The following is a 24,435-nucleotide window of genomic DNA, read 5'->3' as shown; positions in this document are numbered from 1 at the left end:
TGGTGGGACGTTGCAGGTTCAAAACCCAGTGGTATGTTGAATATAACTGGCTGAGTCTGACTAAACCCAACTTACATTTAAAAAAAAAAAACAATCCGTATGGTTCAAATCAACATGTGAATAAGATTGTCTGGTAGGAGCAGCTAGTGCACGTCACCTTGGGATGTTGCAAGTTCAAATCTCAATGGTATCGTTGTATGACCGGTATCGGTAAGGGTCTGCCTAACCCCAGCTCGCCTTTCAAAAATAAGAAAAAACACATGAATAAGACTGGCAGCACATGACTCCAAAGTAGCAATATATATATATATATATATATATATATATATATATATAGAGAGAGAGAGAGAGAGAGAGAGAGAGAATGCTACCTAATAAATCAAATTGCATTTTGGAGACATTCGACAAGTAAGTGTTGCAAAGGTCATGCTACATCTGCGGAAGGGTAAAAATATCTTAAAAAATTAGGAATCAAAAATTTTTATATGCCGAGGATTTTGTCAAAATGCTAGGTATTTTGGGAAGTGTGCCATTTTGCAAGGACAGTACAGACATTTTTCCTATGAAAAATACGATCAAATATTTTCCCTAACATAAATAAAATAAAAAATACTATATCATGTATCAAAGTTAATATTACCCAACAGTTACTCAGCACATGGATTATATTAGGGTGAGTCCCACTGTTCTCATTTTCAATTGTAACAACAACAGGATCAACCAACCATAATGAATGTATAAGAGACCGATTGCCCGAAACAGTGTAACCAATATTAGTGTGTCATATTTCAACGTGGACCATTTCCACCCCATACATTGGAAATTTGCAGAGTTTGGTGATTCATGACAGAACCCAATTTGCATTATGAGATGTTACAGATAAATAGGACAAACAATTTGAAAGAAGCACCTCGGGAGCCTCTGGAAGTTGTAAAACATCATCTCAAGCACCATATGTTCGATGCTCCAGTCAAGAGGAGATGCCTTTAGTAGCAAATGGCCCGTCTATCACCTTAAGAAATATCTTGAATCCTGAAAATGAAGGGGCTCGTTTCCCCAAGCTGTCCATCCAGCCAATAGCTCCCTAGCGAATAGCTCTAAGCATTTTGCAGGCCTCGGTCCAGGGGCATAGTCCAACAGCAATTCTAAGAATGTTAAGGAAAGAAGAACCAACTTCAAAGCAATAATTTTAACGACACTTTTTTTAGCCTTTTCAGGAATTCATTCTAGATTATCAAACAGAAGAATAATTCTAGGATGAGGGCATTTTTCATGCAGTACGCTGCATGATGCAGTGCCGCTGCTGCCACTCACAGCCACCCATCTCAACAATTCCCAAGATGGAGACCATGCCCATCTTGAGAAATGCCAAGATGGGTGGCTGCCGCTGCATATAATGTGAACACTTCTAGGATTACCATTTACTATCAAAATTGACCATCCACAACAAATCTATTAATGTCAATCATACATATTTAAAAAGACACATTTATTATGTCAGAAAAAGTTATTAAGAGGTAATTAAGGAGATTAATACTACCAAAACAGCAAAAAAGAAATCTACACAGCCCACGTGAACTGACAAGAAGCAAAGAAGACTTGAAAGAACTGGCAACCTAATAACATATGAAAGTATTAATATATGCAATATATATAACAGTATCAGTATAATAAATATATGAACAAAATAACTGAGATACTTCCAATTGGGGGCTTCCTTGAGTGAAAGCCAGGAATGCTGATAATAACTTGATTATCTGGTGGATAATTAAACGTCCTCACATCTTCAGAACTGAGACTCTTTGAAGAAATAAAAGGTTAGTTAGAGCTGAGAACCTAGAGAACAAACAAAGATGATGGAGTGTCACAATGAGTTGAAAATGTTAAGATCTAGGACTCACCTTCGCTTGACAGTAACCCAGGAGGAGGCATTCATATGGCTTATGATGAAACAGGTCCAATTCATTAATCAGATGTCCACCTTCACTGACCTGCAACACCAGTGGCTAATCAAGTCATCACGTGAACAGGGCTTTTTTTATGGTGTTCCTACATACAGATTAATAAAGCAGCCTTATGTCTGTATAATGCTTGAAGTTTTGCCAAGTCAAACTACACAAGCAATAAAAAATGTTCAACCTTCAGCCAGTAGATAGAAGTGAAGTGTGTAACACCCCACATTGGAAAAAGCTCCTTCTCAACAAACATCCGAAGCTTTTCCCTGTTTGTTACCCACAGAGCCACCAGTGCTCCTTTGGAATGAACAAGCTGCTTAATAGGGATGGATAAAAAATTTCGGTTAGGCAAGGTTGGATACCTGCATAGGATGTTAATGCTTGTATAAGGTAATATATGATCAAAATGCATAAAGATAAGGAGCTTCAAAAAATTAAGTATACATATGAAGCAATAACAGAAAACAAAAAAGACATGCCATGTCCTGATGCTTCATTAGTTCTTTGGGATAACTGAGAATCTGGCAGAAGGGATACTGTGCAATTATTTGTAACTGTAAGGTCTTGCAATTCTTGTGAAAGCAATGTTGCGTCTCCAGTTCACAGAATGAAAGTTCTTTTTTTAATACATTAGTATGTAATTCTTTGACTCCTTGGGCTCTGTCCTCTATTAATATGTGCCAATCCAATATGAATTACAATTCGGATCAAATCAATTCTTTTTTTAATAACTACACCTGCAATTCCTTCAAAATCTGAGGATATTCTCATATGTTTTTCAGCATCAACTTTACTGTTAGCTAAACTAATTAACCCAAAGTATCATATTCAATGAGACAGCATGAAAAAATCTTGCAATACGATGTCTGCATCAATTGAACTAATGGAAACACAAGAAGCAACATTATTTTCTAACTGGTTTTCCCATGTAACCAAACATCTCCTTACACTCGTTTAAGAGTCCATGAATGCATCTGTGATGTGTGCTTTGGAGAAAATAGAAAATCAGTGGCTTAACCTTTCTTTTTTATTCATTATGAATTTATGATGTTTGTCCATTACTGGATAAAAGGAGAGATCATTAAACAATGCCCAAGTGTTCCCCTTTTTTTATTATTAAGATTTTATAAATTTATATGCATTTGATTTTGTCTGTATAAAGAAAAGAAAACCCTAATTACAATTTTTTCTACTTTTTAAGACCCTGTGTGCACTTTTTTCATAAAAGGCTTATGATTAAAGTTCAAGGAGGAGTTAGCAGCATACATGAACGCATTGTTAGAAATGATGAGGATTTTAGGCTTAAACACATTTGAAGAGGAAACGAAAGCAAGCCCTATGAAAAAGGGCCCACTAAGGAGATGCCAACAGAGAGATTGGTCCCATGAGGGAAAAAAGCGTTGTGATTCCTTAAGCATGAGTTCATCCATCTTCACTACAAATTCTTTTTTATTTTTTATATTTTAATTTTGTTTCAATTGCTTATGCCTCAGTTGGCCCAGATGGTATACCTATCGAGGCTTGGAAATGCTTGGGAGAGAAAGGTTTAGAATGGTTGACAAATCTTTTTAACTTGATTTGGCGAACAAATAAGATGCCTAATGAGTGGAGGAAGAGTACTTTGGTGCCTTTATATAAGAATAAGGGTGATATACAAGATTGCACAAACTATCGTGGTATAAAACTCATGAGTCATACTATGAAACTTTGGGAGAGGGTGATTGAGTCTAGGTTGAGGAAGGTTGTCATGATATCGGAGAATCAATTTGGTTTTATGCCTGGAAGATCAACTATGGAAGCTATACATCTTCTTAGACAACTTATTGAAAGATATAGAGAGAGGAACAAAGATTTGCATATGGTTTTTATTGATTTAGAGAAGGCATACGATAGAGTACCTAGGGACGTTCTCTGGTGGACAATGATGAAGAAAGGTGTTTCTCTCAAGTACATTAGTATAATTAAAGATATGTATGAAGGAGTAGTAACCAATGTCCGCACTTGTGGAGGGGTGACAACCAATTTCCCGATAACGGTTGGGTTACATCAAGGATCTGCTTTAAGCCCTTTCCTATTTGCGATAGTGATGGATGAGCTTACGAGATCAATTCAAGAAAATGTACCGTGGTGTATGTTGTTTGCTGATGATATTGTTTTGATTGATGAGTCTAGAGCTGGGGTTAATGCTAAGTTAGAATTATGGAGACAGACATTGGAAGCTAGAGGTTTTAAGTTGAGTAAGAGTAAGACTGAATATATGGAATGTCGGTTTAGTAAGCAACGAAGTAGTGATGGGAGTGTAGTGAAGCTTGGTGAGCAAGATATACCGGTGAATGATTATTTCAAATATTTGGGATCCATCATTCAAAAGTATGGAGAAATTGATGGAGATGTAAATCATAGGATAAAGGTTGGGTGGATGAAATGGAAAAGTGCTACTGAAGTGTTGTGCGATCGTAGAATGCCATTGCGGTTGAAGGGAAAGTTTTATAGGACGACTATTAGACCCGCTTTACTATATGGTACGGAATGTTGGGCTGCCAAGAGACATCATATTCAAAAAATGAGTGTAGCTGAGATGCGGATGCTTAGATGGATGTGTGGAAATACAATAAAAGATAAGATTCGGAACGAAGAGATACGTAAGAAGGTAGGTGTTGCACCCATTGAAAATAAGATGCGAGAGAATCGTTTACGGTGGTTTGGACATATTCGGCGAAGGCCTAATGATGCTCCAGTTAGAAGGTTGGAGAAATGGGAAAATATATTAGTTAAAAGAGGTCGGGGTAGGCCTAGGAAGACTTGGATGGAGATGATAGGAAAGGATATGAATGCTTTGAACCTCACCGAGGACATGGCGTTGGATAGAAATGATTGGAGGAAAAGGATTCATGTGGAAGACCCAAAATGAATTTCTTTTTTGGTTCATATCGCTGACCCCAATTGTTTTGGGATGAAGGCGTAGTTGTTGTTGTTGTTTGTTTTGCTTATGCCTCAGTAAGCACTACTATCTGTCTTGCTCCTTACCTTTCCCATTTAAAACCTTGGATCCAGGGTTAAATAAGACAGTTGGAATGTTTAGAGATGGGCTTAGAATTGCATTAGGGTTATCCCCAGCTTAAATAAAGGAAAAGAGAAAAAGATACAAAAAGGATGATTTTAAGCAGAGTTTGTTCACCCAAATACCTTATAATATGCCAAAGAGCTAAACTGTAATAAAAAACATATAGAAATTCTAACTATGTGGGTTTGAATACATACACAAGCTTTCGCTGGACACTTTTATTTTCCCATGGTGGGTCAATGACAATAAGGTTGAAACCCTGGTCACAAGAAGCTGCAAAAAGGTTGCAAGCACAATAGGTCCATCACTAACATCATCAAATTTCTATAGAATGGAAGGGAGACATGTAAAAGTGTAAAGATACAGTCTAAGACCATTGGGTATGCAGAATGTCCTGGAAGAAAGAATTACCTGGGATAAGATTGTGTATTTGCTCCAAATCGGACTTCAGCATAAATCCACAAGATTGCACCCAATAAAAGAAAAAGCAACCTTTCATCAGAAAAAGTAAACTACCAATTATGATAGACATCATAAATGCACTAATTAAAATCTCACGATCAAAGCCTTTAGCTCTCACACAACAAAACCAAGAACAGGAACATAATCAAGAGCAATATAGATTCTAACGCCAAATTTCTTAAGGGCTAAGGCACTATCTATCAGATAAAAACATAGCTGTGAAATGGTGCATTTTCCTCATACCATATAGAAACGACTTTGCTTCGGTAATATATACCAGTTATCAAGAAACTCTGATTTCATGTCATCATCTGTACTATTACTGACCAGGTTATTGAATATTTGGACTGTTTCTGCTTCACCATCTCTGCGAGCCTGGGAAACTGGGAAAAAAACAAGGCCTCATTATAGACATGCAATCCAACATTGGAGACCAGGCTTTGTATAACTTTTCACCATAAAAGGTTTAATTTGAAAGCTAGGAAGATTTTTACACTTTTGTATAATAGAACAAAACCTCAATAAAAATAAAAAGAGAATTCAAGCCGCAGAGTTAATTTTAAGTATCATGTGCAACCAAAGCCAATTATTCACAAACAAAAGGGGTTTTAAGTATTAAAACAAATCCATTAATTACTTTAGAACAAAACCAACCTGCATCACTATGCAATTTGTTTGGAGTATACGAGTGCAGGGAAATCTCATAGAGAGGTGCCTGCCAAAGACTACCGAAGTCAAGAAAGGATAGCTCTTCTTCTTTTCCAGTTGGTGCCTCCTCATATTTGGCATTCACAAAATCATCTCTCTTTAGACTGGAAACACGTTGTATGAGTTCTGTGGCCTCTAAAAATAGTTGGTGTGCCTTCAACAAGAGGCACTTTACCTCCTAGATTTATAAGAAAAAAAGTTAAGACTCTCATTCTATCAGGAAAAGAAAAAGCAGCAAAAAGGCAAAAAAATCAAAGGAACAGAATGACTGCATTCTTACAAACTAATACAAAGGGCCAAGGAAAGATCACAAATATGTGCATGGTCGATCACTTATGATAGTTAAGCCAAAGGTTATACCAATCCCCACTAGTATAATTAAGAACCAAACAATATAAAATAAATACAACTCAAAATCCACTATAAAGACATTTTGAACTTTTATGCCTACATAGACGAAACACAAGTCCCAGACTTATCCAAAGAAAAAGGATCTGAGCTAATATTTTTGAAGCAACCATGGCTCCAAAAAGAGATTCTTTTTATTCCTTTTGGAGCACCGATATCCACTTTGATCCCTATAACTGAAGTCATGGCAATGTTATGTAATATACAATGCTAACAAATTCATTCACATGACTTGCAGTTATGAGTATATCCCAAACGTAGTTATAGAAAAAGTAGATATTACACTATTGGTATGCAATGCTTCGATAATAAGTGCATTTGTGCATAGAAGCAAAAAAAGTATTATGCAAATGACGGAGCAAACCACAAGATAGAGAGAAGAAAGGAAATAAGAGAAAGCACAAGATTTACATGGTTCAGCATTGAGGCTTACATCCACTGGCGAAACGAGGAGCAAAATCCACTAGCGAGATGCAAGGAAATACAGAGGCAAGATAAAGAGCTCTCAAAACCCTAATCCCTAATACACCCAAAATTTTCATGCCCAACTCAAAGGAAACGGCTATATATATATATATATATATATATATATATATATATATATATATATATATATATATATATATATATATATGGTAATGATGGGGTGCTCCCGGAGTACCTACTCCCACCTAATAGAAACTTTAGATTTTCAAATATCTTAAACTTTTTTTGTTGATCAGACCCTATATATATGATCTATCAACATTATTTGGTAGAAAACAAGTTTTGGATCATATGATTATAGCATAGATGTATGCTTTTTAAGAACTTTAAAAATCAACTATCAAAATTTTGTTACTTAGAAAATCCTATTTTTATGTCCAAAAAACATGATCCAAAGCATGATTCTTATCAAATAAACTATGTTGAGTACATCCATATGGTTTAATTGAGAAGATACAACCTACAACCATGATTTCTATTATGTGGAAGTATATATATATATATATATATATATATATATATATATATATATATATATATATGACTAGTGAGTAGGTGTTTGAGCGTTAGGTGCTTGATGGATTTTTCAGCCCTTTTTCATTTCATTTTTAAATTTTGACCGTACAGATATGATCTATGTACTTAATTTTATAAGGATCAACTCTTGAAGTGTTTGATTCCTACACATGGGTGGGTTTTTATATGTAAATTTTTGAGGCTCAAAATATCATTTTTTTCATCGAAAACACATGATCCAGGTGTGGATTCTTAGTAAATCAACCATGCCCAACATATTTATAGGGCCGGAACCACGTAAAAAGCACCGGAGAAGCCGAAAAACCCATCAAGCACATTCATCAAGCACCCAACATTCAAGCACCTACTCACTACTATATATATAGGAAAATGGGTCCGTGCTAAACCCATTTGGTGCTAAACCGCATGCTAAATGGGGTTTTCGGGCTTCTCCGGTACTTTTTATGCGGTTCCAGCTCCATAAATGTGTTGGGCATGGTCAATTTACTAAGAATCCACACCTTGATCATGTGTTTTCGAAGAAAAAAAATGATGTTTGGAGACTTGAAAATTTACAAAGATTTTGGACCGTTGATTTTTCAAACTTTATAAAAGCCCACCCATGTGTTGGAATCAAACTCTTCAAGAGCTGATCCCTATAAAATTAAGTACATAGATCACATCTGTATGATCAGAATTTAAAAATAAAATGAAAAAAGCTCGAAAAACCCATTTAGCAGGCGGTTTAGCACCAAATGGGTTTAGCACGGACCCATTATGTGTTCAAAATAAGCTTTCTCGTCTAGCTAAGGATATCAAAGCTTGGCTTCATAGTCGTAAGGTGGAGAAATTTCAGCAAATAGCCGCATGGGATCAAGAGATTTCTGAGTTGTATCAGTCTATGTCTTCTCCTGACTATCTTTCTGATTTGCAACTTCTCAATCTTCAGGCCAGGTCCTTAGAATTAACTATGCTCTTGAAAAACTGGAAGATCAAAGAGGAAATTCGTTGGAAGCAAAGGTCTAGGGTGAAATGGCTTGCGGCTGGTGATGGCAACACTAAATTTTTTCACTCATATGCTTCCCATCGTCATAGGAGGAAGGTTGTTCCTTCTATCTTCATTGAGGGTGTTTCTTATCTCAATCAGCACGTTAATCCGACAGTCTCGCTATACTTTAAGGACTTATATTATGCTTCGTTAACTGCGGAGGGTGTCTTTGGTAATATCCTAGTTGGCTCAATTCAGCCAGAGCAAGCCAGATCTATGCAAAGAAGGTTCTTTAAAGATGAGATTTTTTCGGCCATTAAGGAACTGTCGGGTTGGAAAGCGTCTGGCATTGACGGGTTTCATGTCGACTTTTTTAGAATCTTTTGGGACTGTGTTAAATCAGACGTGGTGAGTATGTTTGATGAGTTTCATCGTAACTCCAGACTACCTTATCATTTGCATGTTGCTATTATTTCGCTCATTCCGAAAGATGATGAGGCTAATGATATTTCTCGATTCCGACCAATCTCAGTTATGAGTGCTCTCTATCGGATGTTTGTCAAAGTTTTGGCGAATAGGCTGAAATCGGTGGCTAACCAGATTTTTTCAGACTCTCAGTTCGCCTTTATCTGTAATAAGAGGGTCCAACACTCGTTCATCATGGCGTCCGAGGTGGTCCATTCCTTGCAGTATAGCGGTCAACCTTACTTTGTCCTTAAATTAGACTTTCATAAAGCTTTTGACTCTGTGCATTGGTCATTCTTATTTCAAATGTTAGCAAATTTCGGTATTGGTCGTCGTATTTCTAGTTGGGTGAGAGAGCTGGTCTCAAATGCCCAGGCCATGTTAAATATCAATGGTATTAGAGGAGACCGGTTCAAGCTAGGGCAGGGTTTGCGGCAAGGGTGCCCCCTATCTCCTTTGTTGTTCAATGCAGTTGCTGAGGGTCTTGTGGTCTTGCTTAAGCGGGCTGTTGTATCGGGTTTCATTGATCCTTTGCAGGTTTCCGACTTCCCGGGTCATATTCTTACTTATGCTGATGATATAATCATTTTTGGTCGTGCAAATGTTCAACAGATGCTTAGGTTCAAGCTTATCATTCAGTTCTTTCTCTCCATGTCCGGGCTTTCTCTAAATGAGACCAAATGCTCTATTATCATGTTCAATGTTAATGCCAATATGCTTGCAGCTAGAAAGAGAATTTTTAATTGCACTACTTTTGACTTGCCTATTATGTACCTTGGCTTGCCGTTACAAGTGAAGCCCCTCTCTTCAGCGGCTTGGGCTCCGACACTTCAAAAAGTGAAGCGCAAATTGCTTTCGTGGCAGTCGTCTTATCTCTCTAGTGTTGGACGTCTTACCTTAGTCAGTCATGTTCTTTCAACTATTCCAGAATTTTTCATGTCTCTGTTTGTGATGCCTGTGGGAGTAGAGAAGCAGCTGACGCGCTTGCTGGCAGGCTTTCTATGGTCTGGGTGTAAACTTAAAGGTAAGCGTCACTTGATTGGTTGGCGTTCGGTGGTACTACCTCGGCGTATGGGTGGTTTAGGCATTCCGATGCCCAGACTGCGAAGCATTGTTCTTGTCGCCAAGCAATATTGGTTGGCCCACCAACCGGATAACCCTTGTGCTAGTTTTCTTCTTGCTAAATATGGGGATCCAACTCTTATTCTGGTTCGTGTGGGAACCCGAGGTTTGGCGCTCTCGCACTTGCGCAAATCGTGGTTGAGGGCTTTAGCCTGCTTTAGAGACCATTTTGAGGTCTCCGAAAATTTTGGTCAGTGGTTGCAGTGGGCGTTGACACCAAGCGGAGAGTTTCTCACCAAAAAAGTCTATAGATCGTTGCTACCGCCAGGGGCTGATTGGTTGCCCGAGGATGTGCTTTGGGCGAAGGGTCCTTCCCCCCGTTCTCGAGTCCTGGCTTGGTTAATTTTGCACGATAGGATCCAGACCCACAGTAATTTAAACAAGTGGGGCATTCAACTCCCGAGTTGGTGCGTGCTTTGTCAAGCTGCAGAAGAATCTACGTTTCACTTGTTCTGGTCTTGCCCAATATTTATGGAAATCTTTAGCAGGACCTGGAGGCATCCGGAAGTATTTGTTAAGGAGGAGTCTTTTGCGCTAGATCTGATCTTGGGGCCGGTTTGTATTAGGTGCAACAAGAGGTGGAGGTTCATCTGGCGGACGTGGTTGCTTACTACTTGGTGGTTTGTTTGGATGGCGCGAAACAATGCTCATTTTCGTCATATTCGAGTTAACATTCAAAACCTGGTGCATAAAATCTTGGTAGATGTTTATGCGATCTTGCGTATGCATCTTAGTGATCTTCCACTCCCTCCTGCTGATGCTACCTATCCTTTGTCGCAATCTGGGCAAGCGGCTCCGGCATGAGCCCATTTTATCTGTCTAATGTTCTTTTCTCTTGTGCTTTCTTTATTTGTTTTGGCTTTTGTTCTTGTTCAGTTCATGGGTTCAACATTTTGTTGATCTTCATGAGTGGTAATGTTGAATTACTTTCGGCTCTCTCTCTCTCTCTCTCTCTCTCTCTCTCTATATATATATATATATATATATATATATATATATATATATATATATATATATGAGGAAGGGCATAAAACCCTACCCTGTACAAAAGGAAAAATTACAAAACTAGACAAGTCTCATGTAACCGTTACCAAAATACTTTCGGATGGGGTTATGGATCGAAGCGGGTCCATAATTCAAGACCCTAACAACAAAAAGATTGCTACATGAGTCATAAAAGGTTCCAATCAAATGATTGTCCTAAACACAGTACTCATCCAGCTATGCTTCACAAATCGCTTAAGCAACCAAGAAATCGCCAGAAGAAGAAATGCAAAAATGTGAACCACATTGCTATAATCTTCATAACCTACAGAAAGAACCTAGTTTCTCTTTGTCTGGTAGAGAAGCACAACGAGAAGAAATAACTCTGAAAAACTCAACCAACTTCCCTAAACTAACAAAGCAATCACAAGAAAAATTCCTGAATATATCACAATAATGCAAGAAACTCCTGCGTTAACTAACCAAAAAATTCACCATTAGTCCATCAATTTCGAGAAAAAAACGTACTAAATTCACAAAAAGTTGCCCAAAAAAATACTATTCCTACACAACAGTTCACAAGAGAAAAAACAGAAAAAATAACCAAAAAATTAAACATCACTCCATCAATTTCAGGCAATAAATATCCCAATTCACAAAATTACCCTAAAAACGACCCTCCCTTCAACAGATAACAATTCCTAAAGAGATAAACTAGCAAACCAAGAAAGAACGACGGCAATTATCATCTACCAGGTGACGATCCTCGGCGGCACGCTCCCGTTCGTTGAGCACGTACTCTTTCCGCTTTCGCTTCCGACTCTTCGAACTTGCGCCGGGCGAAGGATCGTCTGGCTTGGGTTGCACAAATCCGAGGGGGCGAGCGTAGTAGGCGGAAGGAGAAACCCTAAAACGGGTATAGTCGGAGTTGAGGAGGCGTGGGGGATCGAGGAAGAGGGCGTTGGCCGCCTTTAGGCGGTAGACTCCTGTGGAGAGGAAGGCAGAGAGCTCCTCCTCCGCCATCTCTCTCTCTCTCTCTCTCTCTTGCCAACGGTTCAAACTCAGCGGGAAATTTCTTTTATAGGGTAGAGGGCGGGTTGGACCTGAAAAGGGTCCATGGGCATGGGGAAAACAAGGTCTCCTAACTCGTGGATTAATTGGACTGCAAATGACTGAAGTTCAGACTGGGGCAAGAACCAGTCCATATTATCAGAGCTAGCATATGTTTGGATCGAGGTTGGATCCGAAGCGACTAGTTTCAGTTCTAGTCACATCTGGTTGGAATCGATAAAACTTATTTAATTAGCAGTATTTGGGTCAGAATTGGATCTAAATTGACCCGTTTTACTTTTTTCAAAGAAAAGAAAAGACAGCTTTTATAGATTTGCAGTGGATCACTGGATCCTATCCTACAGAATGTAACAGATCTGGATCCGAGACTCTATTATGATATAGGGGTCTGATCCAGTTCAAAAGTAAACCTGTTTGCAAAACTGGGATACAGCACTGGATGAAGCATCTCATTCCATATCCATTTGCATCTCTATCATTAATTAGCAAGCTGGGTGGAGGCTGAGGAATTTGGATTCCATTTTGTTGAAGGTATTACTGTTATCTGACCTTTGATATTTAGGCTCCGAGTAATTGCATTTGGATACAGATTCTGATCCTACTAGCATTCTACCCTAATAGGTTTACAAAATTTGGTTTTTCTGATCCAGTTAGGAAAACACTGAACCAGGTCCATCCAGTTGTTTAATTGGATAAGGAAAGGCGCCTACTGAATTCTGATAAACAGTAAATGGACCGACGGATATCTGATTTGGTTTAGTATACTTTAAACTCGTAAATTTGGAATACCAACCTAGAACAAAGTTCTGTGTTTGGATTGACACAATATCTGGAATTTGCTTGTCAGTAAATTATGGATTTCTGTCCAACAAAATGAAAATCAATTTTTTTTCCACAAAAAAAAATGAAAATCAAAGATTTGGTCTTCAAGCTAATAGTTGGAAGTTAATTCAGCTTGCAATTTGAGTTTGCTTATCCGTTTTATTAAAATAAGAATTGAATAAAAATAAAATCAAAATATAGGAAGAAGAAGGGAATAAACTCACTAAATATACTTGGTTTGCCCAAAGACCTACATCCACATTTAAATATCTCACACCTTTTTTTCTTATTTATTCAATCCCTCAAGTTACATATTTAGACAATCTCAAGATCCAAACAAGAAACTTTATCTACAACTTTAATTAAGATAAGATAATGATAGATAAAAAAAATCTAATTATTCAAATCTTAAAAAATTTATGACAGAAAATCTTCTCCAATTTAGTTAAAACATTTTATATTGTTATAGATTCCAACAATCCCTTTCATCATACAGAATCTTGAGATCCTATTATAAGTTGTTTTGATCAACTTTGACCCATAGATGTGATTTACATGGTCCATTTAGTGAATATTAGCACTTAAATAGCTAGAATCTGACTTTGTGTAGGATTTTTGGGTGATTAAAAAATCAATAATTGTAAAAATGCTAATATTTTATTTAAAAACATAATTAAAATAAGAAAAAAAATTCAGGCATTGATTCTTATCGAAATGATGATGTTGAATTTATCCGGACCAATTGCATTGTGCAGGTACAAAGAGGTCCCAATGACTGCTTTGTCCTGCGTATCAAACACCAGACACTCTACTTGTCAAACATGACCTTAGAAGGTGTTTGAAACACTAGACAAACCACCCTGAGGATAGGGGTGTCAACGGGTTGGGTTTACCTGAACCCAACCTGAACCAAACCCTATAGGGTCCAGTTATGGTGATAAATAAGAAGACCCAATTAAGACCCGGGATCGGACCCGAAGGTTCGGGTATAGTTTGTAAAAACTTATGCCAGACCCCGGACTCAATCTGAGTTCCGATTAAGACCTGCAATTTTTCAATGTAAAAATGATAAAAAATAGTATTTTACCGGGTATGGTTCATGTAGTCTTATCGGGTCCAGGTATGGTTTCTCTTATAGTGGGTCCAATTAAACCGAAATTCAGACCTGATACCATACCTGAAAATCTGGATAAGGTCTGATTTCACCTGGGTCCAAACTAAACCTGACCCGTTAACAGCCCTACTTGAGGACTCTGTGGTCCCAACGAACAAATCCACCCCGTGGGGCTAGTTTTGTTACAAAATTCAGGGATGCCAAATTTGGTCTCTCTTGGGACAATTTGACCATGCACCTACCGCATGCACTCGAGCAAAATTACAAGGGGACTTATAAGCTTATTTGTCAACTAACTGTGTGTGCCCATGTGAGTGTGCGTGCATGCACAAAAATACATTTTTTGTAGAAAAGTGTTGAGCTGGCAATCATTTTTTTTTACCTTTTTTTTTTATCATGAATGAAATAAACATCAAATCATCATATTGAAAAGGCATCATGGTCGCACAAGTGGGCTTCATTTTTTTCCGTATAAATCCTTTCATTAACTCTCTTATAAATCCTTTCAATGTTTATTTTTTCAAACTTGGGTTGCACCGTCTGTTTAAACTCGTTGGTGTTCTGTTTATTCGGGACCTCTTGCTTGTTTTCATGATTTTACGGCCCAAAAAAAAAATGAAAGATTATTGTAACAGGTATGATTGTTTTCATGATGGGTGATCTGGACTGCAAGAAACAACATCCTGTTCAGGAGCATCAAATTCGATTTCAGAAGGCTTCACCAACAGGTCATGCTTGATGTGTATCTGGCTCTTAAATTACATAGTAGAGAAGGGGGTTTGATCTGCTTGTACTCTAAACTGTGCACAATCACCATCTAGATTGTGGTTCTTGTGTTTCTCTCATCCAATATTCTGTTGGATGTATTTTGGTAATGTTGAATGGTGAGTGTCCTCTCTTATAAAATCTTTTTTATGAGAAGGCTAAGCTGGCATGGTTTTTTTAGAAATTCATGCTCCCGAGGAGATGAAAGACCTTTCTCTTTCACAGCAATAGACCCTTAGGGCATGCTTGAACATGAACAAGCGCCTACAGACACTCTGGGTAGCAACACTTGTTCAGCCGTTGGGTTAAGGAACAATAACCCAATCAACAACTCTAACAGCATCCGAGTCCACATAGGGACGACCCTCTATCTCACCGTCTCTGTATAGAGTTAGGTTTTCCTGTTTTTCATAATTTAAGGTGAAGTGACTATAGCTCAAGTCGCTTCACATAGCCTTAGATTGGGTCAAGAATACAAGCAACGAAAGTAGTGGCGGATCCTAATATCCGCTCAAGCAATCTATCTTGTTTTTAGGTTAGAAAGACCTGCGAGTTGTTCAACAGCACTGCTGAAAACAAACAGGCGGGGCACCCGTTTGTTCTGTCTGTTTAGTGTATCAAACGCAGGACAGTGCCCAGGCAGGACCAGTCGTGTTCAGTGAGTCAAACACCCCTTAAGTCTCAAGTTCCAGCACACAATCATGGTCAAACAGAGTAGGCTTTGAACAGTGAATATGATAGAGACGTTAATGGTTGCAGCAAGAGTGATCTCAATCACACCTCTAGAGAGCCAGTATACACCCAAATTCTTGGCTATAATTATCTCATTTACATGCTTCCATACTTGCCACGAAAAAACAATCCCGTGCACCAACAGAGCCTTATAGCAACGGGGCTAAATGAACTCATGGATGTGACATGCTGTTTTAAATAGGAAACTGGCTTTTGAATCACTACAATCAGGGGCGGAGCCACCTTGTGTGCCCACCTTGACCCAGTAAAACCCTCCAAAGGGGTAATGGGTTGGAGTAGGCAGTGCTCAATGCCCTGAGCACCACTCTTGCCCGACCCAACCCCAACACCGCCACAACCCCGATTTCCCTCTCTCTCTCTCTAAAAAAAAAAAATGCAAACCTTCTTCTCCCCACCTCCTTCGTAATCTCACCTTTCCCCTCTGCTTTCTCCTTGTTGTACAACTTCCAGTGTTCTCTCTCCTTTTCTTCTGGCCAAGCAACCTCTCCTGCGATCTTGGATTCCGGCCACACCTCCAGTGATTCCCAAAGCTTCTCTGGTACGTCTCATCCTCATGATTGTTCATTCCTCCGTATTCTTTATGTTTTCAGCAGTCTTCGCAAAGGATCACTAGCAATGTTTTTTCGATTGAGCAACGATGTCTTGTTGATGGCTCGGAGGGTGCATCAATTGCAAGATGGTCAAGATGCAATGATTCGTCGAGTGAAAGTGGGGGAGCACCATCTAGAAAAATGAAGACAAGCAACTCATACAAATACAACAAAACTGTGTTGCTCTGAAACGAATGCTTACCGAATACAAGCATCTCTCAAATCAACAAAGAAAAGAAAGGCGGTCGCGTGAAACTAGGTGGACGGTGGGAGGTTCTTTGATGGCAGCACACCAAGAAGGTGAAAATGGCGTTTTCCGCCCCTACACCTTCTCTTTCTCTTCAGTCACTAGCACAGTAGCATCGCCCCCACCGATGATTTTGCGCCAGACAGACAGTCTCTCCAACAGAAAGCCCCGCAACCCACCTAGACCCGGTGTACGGTAGATGCGGAATTCAGAGAAGGAGACGAAGAGGATGCAAGCTACCTCCGGTGTGGTGTAGTCGAGGAGGACCACAAAGACGACATTGATGTTGCCGCCGATGGGATCCCAACCGGATCTGGATGACTGACACCTCCCGTGTTGTACACCCCTCCAACTTCGTTTACCCTTTTCATCCTATAGTTCTCCACCCCATCACCTTCCACCACCCGGCCCCTTCGTCATGCTCACCGGACCACCGGCGTAGAGCGCTCCGCTGGGCACCACCACCAACGTTATTTTGTAGGTGGATCTGGGCTTTCGACCACGATCTCTTTCATGCTTTCTTTCTTTTGTTTCTCGACATCGTAAACACGATCAAGAATTCTGCTAGGATACCAAATTAATGTAAACTGAGATTATCAGATTTATGAGAAAACTACCAACTATGATTACTGCTATTGTAGATCTAAGAAAAAACTGAAAATAATAAAAAAAATAACAGGAAATTAAAAACAAGAATTATTGAAATTTATCTCCTCTTTCACTCTGAATTCTAGATAGGGCTCCCAATCTAAGTAAACTAATTATTATAATCTAATTAAAGCTAAATATTGGATCAAAGATACATTACAAAATGATCTAAATACTAAAAATATTTAAATTAAATAATATGAATCTTAAATAATCCAATAAAAAAAGTGAACCCGAATATGCATCGTTCCCCTCCTGCGTCACCCACCCTGGGCGACACTATGGCCAAAAAATGGTCAGATTCTATTTTTGTTTTAATTTTTTTGACATTCCAGTCACTTTTTGGCCACTCACAGACAGAAAAATGACTGTGACGGTGTTGCCCAACAAGAGCCTCACCCACCCTACTATTTTTAAGTTAGTGGCTAGCCAAAAAATGGTCGGCCTTATGTTTTATTTTTAAGTGTTTAATGACAAAAACCTGATATGAACCAAGGTTTTGGTCATCCAAACAATTTTACAACTTGCCAAAACCAAGTTTCGAACCAGATTTTGCCAAAAACCAAGTTTTGAAATAGGTTTTGCCCCCCTTGTTATCCAAACAGGCCCTAAGTGGTTTTAGGTGACCTAGAGCAACTTATATATATATATATATATATATAAGGAGAGAGAGAGAGAGTAATGTGCTAGTGCTGCCCCTTTTCTCATTCGACCTTATTAGGCCCTTTCAAAAATCATACTTTTTTGCGATTTTTCTCACATCTAACACCATAGATGTGATCTATAGGTTTTGTTTTAGCAAAAACCAGTTTTTGGATCACAGGACTCTGACTTGTATATAGGGTTTTTGGGTGATCTAAAATCAAGGGCTATGAAAGCATCAGTTTTTTTCAGCTCATAAAATCATATTTTTTTGTCGAAAAAAAGATCCAAGAGTCTATTCTCACTAAATCAATCATGCTAAACACATCTAACAGTTCAAATATATCATAAAACACTTCAAACTATGGGGCCTAATAGGACAGAACGAGAAAAGTGAGCCTAATATGTTCAGTTATATATATATATATATATATATATATATGGACTTCGCAAAACCTGTTTTTTCTGTATTCATTTATTGTTTAATACCTCATAGGTGTGATTTAGAATCTGCCTTTAGTAGGAATTAGTTTTTGGATAGTGAGAGTATAACATATGTATTCTTATAAAAAAGCTATGAACAAGACAGGGTTTTCACTAAATTAAACATGCTTAACACATCTACAAGGTTAGACTGAGTAAAAATGGCTTTCATCCGGAGATCCTAGGTACAGTCAAATATATCAAATATGTCCGGTATTTAGGAGTGTCAATCCGTCGGGTTTGGTTCGGATTCAGGTGGAATCAGACCAGATTTTTGGGTATGGTATTGGGTCTGGACCAAGGTCTATAAAAGAAACTATACCCAGACCCGATAAGAACTAGATGAACCAGACCCAGACCATACTTGATAAAATAATATTTTTTTATCGTTTTTACATTGAAAAATTATATACCCGGGTTCATGTATTAATCAGACCTTAGGGTCTGGACCCGGGTCTTAATCAGGTTTTCTTATTTGTCACCATATCCGGACCCTATAAGGTTTGGTCTGGGTCGGGTCCAGGTAAACCCGATCCGTTGACACGAAAAACGTAAGTCCCAAGTTTCAAGTTTTCAACCTTCTGCCACTGCGTCAAACCCTGTAGGACTTTTAGGATGGAGACGTAATCAGTGACGACAATCATACTTTTAAAGAACAATGTAGAGTCTAGAGGGCCACCAACATACAACCAAATGCTTGGCTATAAGTAATGAGGATCAAACACATCTCTAGGCACTTGTGAAGATTTGCAAAAATGGGAAGCCAAGAAATTGTTGCTCTGGGTACCTCGGCTAGCCCTTTTGGAATGAGGCCGAGGCTCGCCCTGGCTGAGAAGGGTGTGCAATACGAGTATAGAGAGGAAGACCTATCTGAAAAGAGCCCTCTCTTGCTAGAAATGAATCCAATTCACAAGAAGATACCTGTCTTGATCCACAATGGAAAGCCCATCATAGAGTCCCTCATCATAGTCCAATATATTGATGAGGTATGGAAGGACTCCCCACTAATGCCCAAGGACCCATACGATCGTGCTCTAGCAAGATTCTGGGCTGATTTCATTGACAAGAAGGTAGAAGCCCTCACTCGTTTGTAGCTTTAGAGATTTGTGTGTTGCATGCGTCCTTTTTTCGTCTTGCTTCTTCATTAATTGTGCCATACACGTAGGGATCGACTTGGGTCAGATCTAGTCATTACTGGATCCGATCTTATAGGATAGAGCCTAATCATATTGAATTCGGCTAGGGATGGCAGTGGTCCAGGGGGAAACGGGATCTGCCCCACCTCGCCCCGTTTGGACTGGGAATGGAGGTGGGGATGGACTTACGCTTTCCCCCGTCCCTGTCCCTGTCCCGATCCCCGCCTTGCCCTGCTCCACCCCATCTCCAATCCTTCTTCACCCCGTTTAGTCTCCGGGGATGGAGGACATGAAACGAGGATGGAATCGTGGATGAAGGTTAAAATCCAAACCCGTGCAAGGATGGAGGGTAGGATTTTGAGTCTCTGAACTTTTTTGGTATACTTGGCTACTGTGTATTTTTTGGGTAGATTTAAACTTTTTTGCTCTTTTTTTTTTTTTCTGTGAACTGGTTCAGATATATGAGTGTTTGACGAGGATATGGAAGTGCAAAGGTGGGGAAAGCCAAACAGCTATTAAGGAGTTCATTGAGTCTTTGAAACTGCTAGAGGGGGCCTTGGGGGATAAACCCTACTTTGGAGGTGAAACCTTTGGATTCCTTGACATTGCTATCATTCCTTGGTCATGTTGGTTCAAAGGCTACGAAATGACTGAAGACTTCAAGATTGAGAAAGACTGTCCAAAGCTAATGGAATGGGTGGATCGATGCATGCAGAGAGAGAGTGTGTCAAAGACTCTGCCTGACCCCCAGAGAATCTATGATTTCATTGGCCAGTTGAAGAAGAGGTTTGGTGTTTGAGTCCATCAATTTACATGGGAATGGATTTCCATTGTACTCTACACACAAGCTATAGTTGAAATAAATACGCCATAATGGACATGAGTGTAGGTAATAGAATGCATAGAGAGCCATCTCTTGTCTTTCTTTACTATTTTTATATTTGAGAGAATATGTAGGGTGAATAAAAAGTTTACTTGTACGAGCAAGTTTGTTTGTTTTTATTAATATATATCTTTTCATGCTTATCCACTATGGAATTTGAATTAATCCCGTATTTCAACAAATTGGATTCCAATGATGTGATGAATTTATGAAAACAATAATTCTGCATTACTGTTTGACATTTTAGATTTGTTAGCTATCTAGAAAGGAGAAAAATGCTTATAGATCTATTGGTGGAACCTATGACCTATGCTACTGGTGAGCCGGTTTCTTAGGCTTCTCCCTTTTTTGACTTTAGGGGAAGATGGGAGAGCAGATCAAGCGATCTGTCAAAATCTTTTTATGACCCAAAATCTCTCTCCCCAAACTAGAGCTTTGAACAATCAGCCCGCTGAGAATTTTTTTTTTTTTTAGATAAAATAAAAAATGGCTACAATTATTAATAAAAATCTATTTCATATGGACAAATCAAACTATTTGCTGCAGTCAGGGCTGGGCTAAAAAATGGATAAAAATCTATTTCATATGGAATCAGGGCTGGGTTGGCAAGCCTTGAAAAAGGTGATGCCGGGGAAGGAGTCACATTTGTTGGTGGGGATGCTAACGAAGCTTCAGTTTCCGTGAGCCATCGTGCAAGGTTTGGGGCCAACAAAGGCTACTGCCCATGTGCGTACGTGACTCGCACACGCCAAGGGACTTCATCTTGGTTGCTTTTGAACGCCTTTCGTTGGCTTCATCATCAAACTGCAACCTCGGAGTTGATTTACATGAAAGTTCAACACAATCCTCGATCACTTCTCTGCCTTCGGAAGTGGGTCAAAGCACCCCTACCACATGCAAAGCAGGTTATATGTTCCCCCCCTGAACAGGGCAGTTAGCTACATCTCATGTTCGGGGGTCCCAAAGAGCACCACGTATGTAAGCATGTGCGTCTCGTATCCCCATGTTTGTCAGCATTAATTAGCATTGGAGTTTGATGCGATTGCAAAGACTTAAGTACCCTCTCCTCTATTGGTGCCAAAAAAAATGAGGATTCTTGAAAAGGAGTGGTTGTAAAGACTTAAGTGCCCCGAAGATGATTATTTAAGACTCAGTCTCTGCACTGCAGGATTATCTGAGAAAGAAATCTCCCCTGGAGTATGCCATGGACATCAACCCTCTCACTCTCTCTCTCTCCCTTCTCTTTCTGCTTCTATGCACATCCAACAGAAGATCTTACATTGCTCCATCAAGCACCGTAAAACACTGTAAAACCCTCTCTCTCTCTAGAGAAGAAATCAAGGGAGGCAAAGAGTTCCCCCTGGAGAAAGCCATGAACATCAATCATCTCACTCTCTCTCCCTTCTCTCTCTACTTCTGTGCACATCCAACAAACGATCCTACATTTCTCTATCAAACACCGACTGACCTGCACACTGACTGTAGCATCGTTTAACTTGATGAGTTGTGGAGCCTGATTTAGAGTTTTTGCCCTTACAGGAGGGGGGTTTGGGGCTCCTCCCAGCGTGGGTAGCATCATTCAACTTGAAGAGTTGTGGAGTTTGATTCAAATTTTTTACCCATTCATGTTTTAAGGCATTTAGATCTCATGTTTGAACATCCACGCATGTGCAGTTTGTTTTCATCAAGTTCAGTTGCTTTCTAAATTATACTTTGAATTCTGGTGTATTTTAGATCTATCGATTTATATGTAATCAGAGCTTATTTTAATCTGAATTTTTTACTGCAGCTTCATGCATATGTCTTCATGCTCTCCACCAAAAATTAGATCATTCTGAGTTTGTTTGACTCACTTTAAAAATCGAGATTCAGAACCTGTTATTTTGCACCGTCAGGATTTTAGCAGAATCAGGACCAACTTGCGGGAGTGATTTCTCTCTAACCAGAGATGATCTTTCCAATCCGTAAAAAAGGTTGTTTTTTAAATTAAATCTAGTTTGTTCATACCAAATTTCAGCTATTTCTATGATGTTTTCATACCAGTTTTGGGTCAAAAACCATAACTCTGTCACCCTGTGTCATTTTAACGGCTCAGATTTTGATCCATTTTGTTTGAATTTTATTTCCCTAATGGGAGATCATTTTTCAATTCTGTAAAACGGGTTCTCTTTTTTTATGTGTCTAGTTCATCTCTGTAAATTTTCAAAATTTTTTCATGGTCAATTACTATTTTATTTTAATTAAATACCAGAACCTTGTATCGAGATTTTATAAATGTTCTGATTTTGGCCCCAATATCATGACTGTTGTAGCACTTCTTCAACAAATCGCTATTTGATTGACAATATTCTTCAGCAAATTGTTGTTATGATTTTTTTGGGTCTCTAATGAGTCCCTATTATGATTTGTAGTATTTTTGGGTCTCCAACGACCCTCACAATGATTTATAGTGTTGTCCGGTCTTTTAACTATGATTTATAGTGCTTTGGGGTCTCCAAAGAGCCCCACAGCGATTTGTAGTATTTTTTGGTCTTTTAGTTATAATTTATAGTGTTTTCGGGTCTCTAACGAGACCCACAATGATTTATAGTGTTGTTGGACCTCGCTATAGCGATTTGTAGTGTTTCTCGCTAAACACTACAGCGATTTGTGATACAAATCGCTATCCGAATCAGGACCAACTTGTCAGGGTCATATCTCCCTAACCAGAGATCGGATTTCAAATCCATAAAAAGTGGTGTCTTTGTTATGAAATCTAGTTTATTCTTGTAAATTTTCAGTGATTTTTATGGTCATTTGATACCCCAGTTAGATCTAAAACCAGACCCCTATCAGTCTGCCTTATTTGAGTGACATAGGTTTTTATTTCATTTTGTAAGAGTCATATCTCCCCAATGGAAGATCATTTTCCAAATCCGTAAAAAAAGTTTTCTTCCTCTGTGTGTCTAGTTTATATCTGGAAAGTTTTATAACTTTCTATGCTCATTTGATATTTCAAACCTGTTAAAAACCGAGACATGTTATTATTCCCTTTTAACTGAGTGGATGAAAGTTAATTATAACTTGTTGGAGACATGTCTCGGTTTTTAACAGATTTGAAATATCAAATGAGCATAGAAAGTTATAAAACTTTCCAGATATAAACTAGACACATAGAGGAAGAAAACCCTATTTACGGATTTGAAAAATGATCTTCTATTGTGGAGATATGACTCTTACAAAATAAAATAAAAACCTATGTAACTCAAATAAGGCAGACTGATAGGGGTCTAATTTTAGATCCAAATACGGTACTAAATGACCATAAAAATCGCTGAACATTTACAGGAATAAACTAGACTTCATAACAAAGACACCACTTTTTACGGATTTGAAATCTGATCTCTGGTTAGGGAGATATGGCCCTAACAAGTTGGTCCTGATTCGGATAACGATTTGTATCACAAATCGCTGTAGTGTTTAGCGAGAAACACTACAAATCGCTATATCGAGGTCTAGCAACACTATAAATCACTGTGGGTCTCGTTAGAGACCCGAAAATACTATAAATCATAGTTAAAAGACCAAAAAATACTACAAATCACTGTGGGGCTCGTTGGAGACCCCAAAACACTATAAATCATAGTTAAAAGACCGGACAACACTATAAATCATTGTGAGGCTCGTTGGAGACCCAAAAATACTATAAATCATAGTAGGGACTCATTAGAGACCCAAAAAAATCATAACAACGATTTGCTGAAGAATATTGCCAATCAAATAGCGATTTGTTGAAGAAGTGCTACAACAATCATGATATGGGGCCCAAAATCAGAACATTTATAAAATCTGGATACAAGGTTCTGGTATTTAATCAAAATAAAATAATAATTGATCGTGAAAAATTCTAAAAATTTACAGGGATGAACTAGACACATAAAAAAAGAGAACCCGTTTTACAGAATTGAAAAATGATCTCCCATTAGGGAAATAAAAATCAAACAAAATGGATCAAAATCTGAGTCGTTAAAATGACACAGGGTGATAGGGTTATGGTTTTTGACCCAAAAATGGTATGAAAACACCATAGAAATCGCTGAAATTTGGTATAAACAAACTAGATTCAATTTAGAAAACAACCTTT

At 38.6% G+C, this 24,435-nt stretch overlaps 2 protein-coding genes across 2 annotated transcripts; one reads left to right on the top strand and one right to left on the bottom strand.

The window, feature by feature from the left end:
- Nucleotides 1–749: 749 nt before the first annotated feature.
- LOC149847948 (Methyltransferase MT-A70 family protein) lies at nucleotides 750–12,181 on the bottom strand. Its single transcript, XM_090002829.1, has 9 exons — nucleotides 11,912–12,181; nucleotides 6,136–6,367; nucleotides 5,725–5,864; nucleotides 5,431–5,464; nucleotides 5,217–5,292; nucleotides 2,140–2,317; nucleotides 1,898–1,991; nucleotides 1,701–1,784; nucleotides 750–1,145 (listed from the first exon to the last, which is right to left on the bottom strand). The coding sequence occupies exons 1-9, from the start codon at nucleotides 12,179–12,181 to the stop codon at nucleotides 1,009–1,011; spliced, it is 1,245 nt and encodes a 414-aa protein (XP_089858955.1). The 3' UTR covers nucleotides 750–1,008.
- Nucleotides 12,182–19,009: 6,828 nt separating this feature from the next.
- Nucleotides 19,010–20,293, top strand: LOC149847947 (putative glutathione S-transferase). The gene is made up of 2 exons (XM_090009822.1): nucleotides 19,010–19,363; nucleotides 19,887–20,293. The coding sequence occupies exons 1-2, from the start codon at nucleotides 19,049–19,051 to the stop codon at nucleotides 20,226–20,228; spliced, it is 657 nt and encodes a 218-aa protein (XP_089865948.1). The 5' UTR covers nucleotides 19,010–19,048; the 3' UTR covers nucleotides 20,229–20,293.
- Nucleotides 20,294–24,435: the final 4,142 nt, after the last annotated feature.

This window comes from Nuphar pumila, chromosome 1 (genome assembly GCF_984573655.1).
Source record: "Nuphar pumila chromosome 1, dmNupPumi1.hap1.1, whole genome shotgun sequence".
NCBI classification, from domain to species: Eukaryota; Viridiplantae; Streptophyta; class Magnoliopsida; order Nymphaeales; family Nymphaeaceae; genus Nuphar; species Nuphar pumila.
Note: the sequence above shows the minus strand (reverse complement) of the source record. Positions and strands in the feature narration are given on the sequence as shown.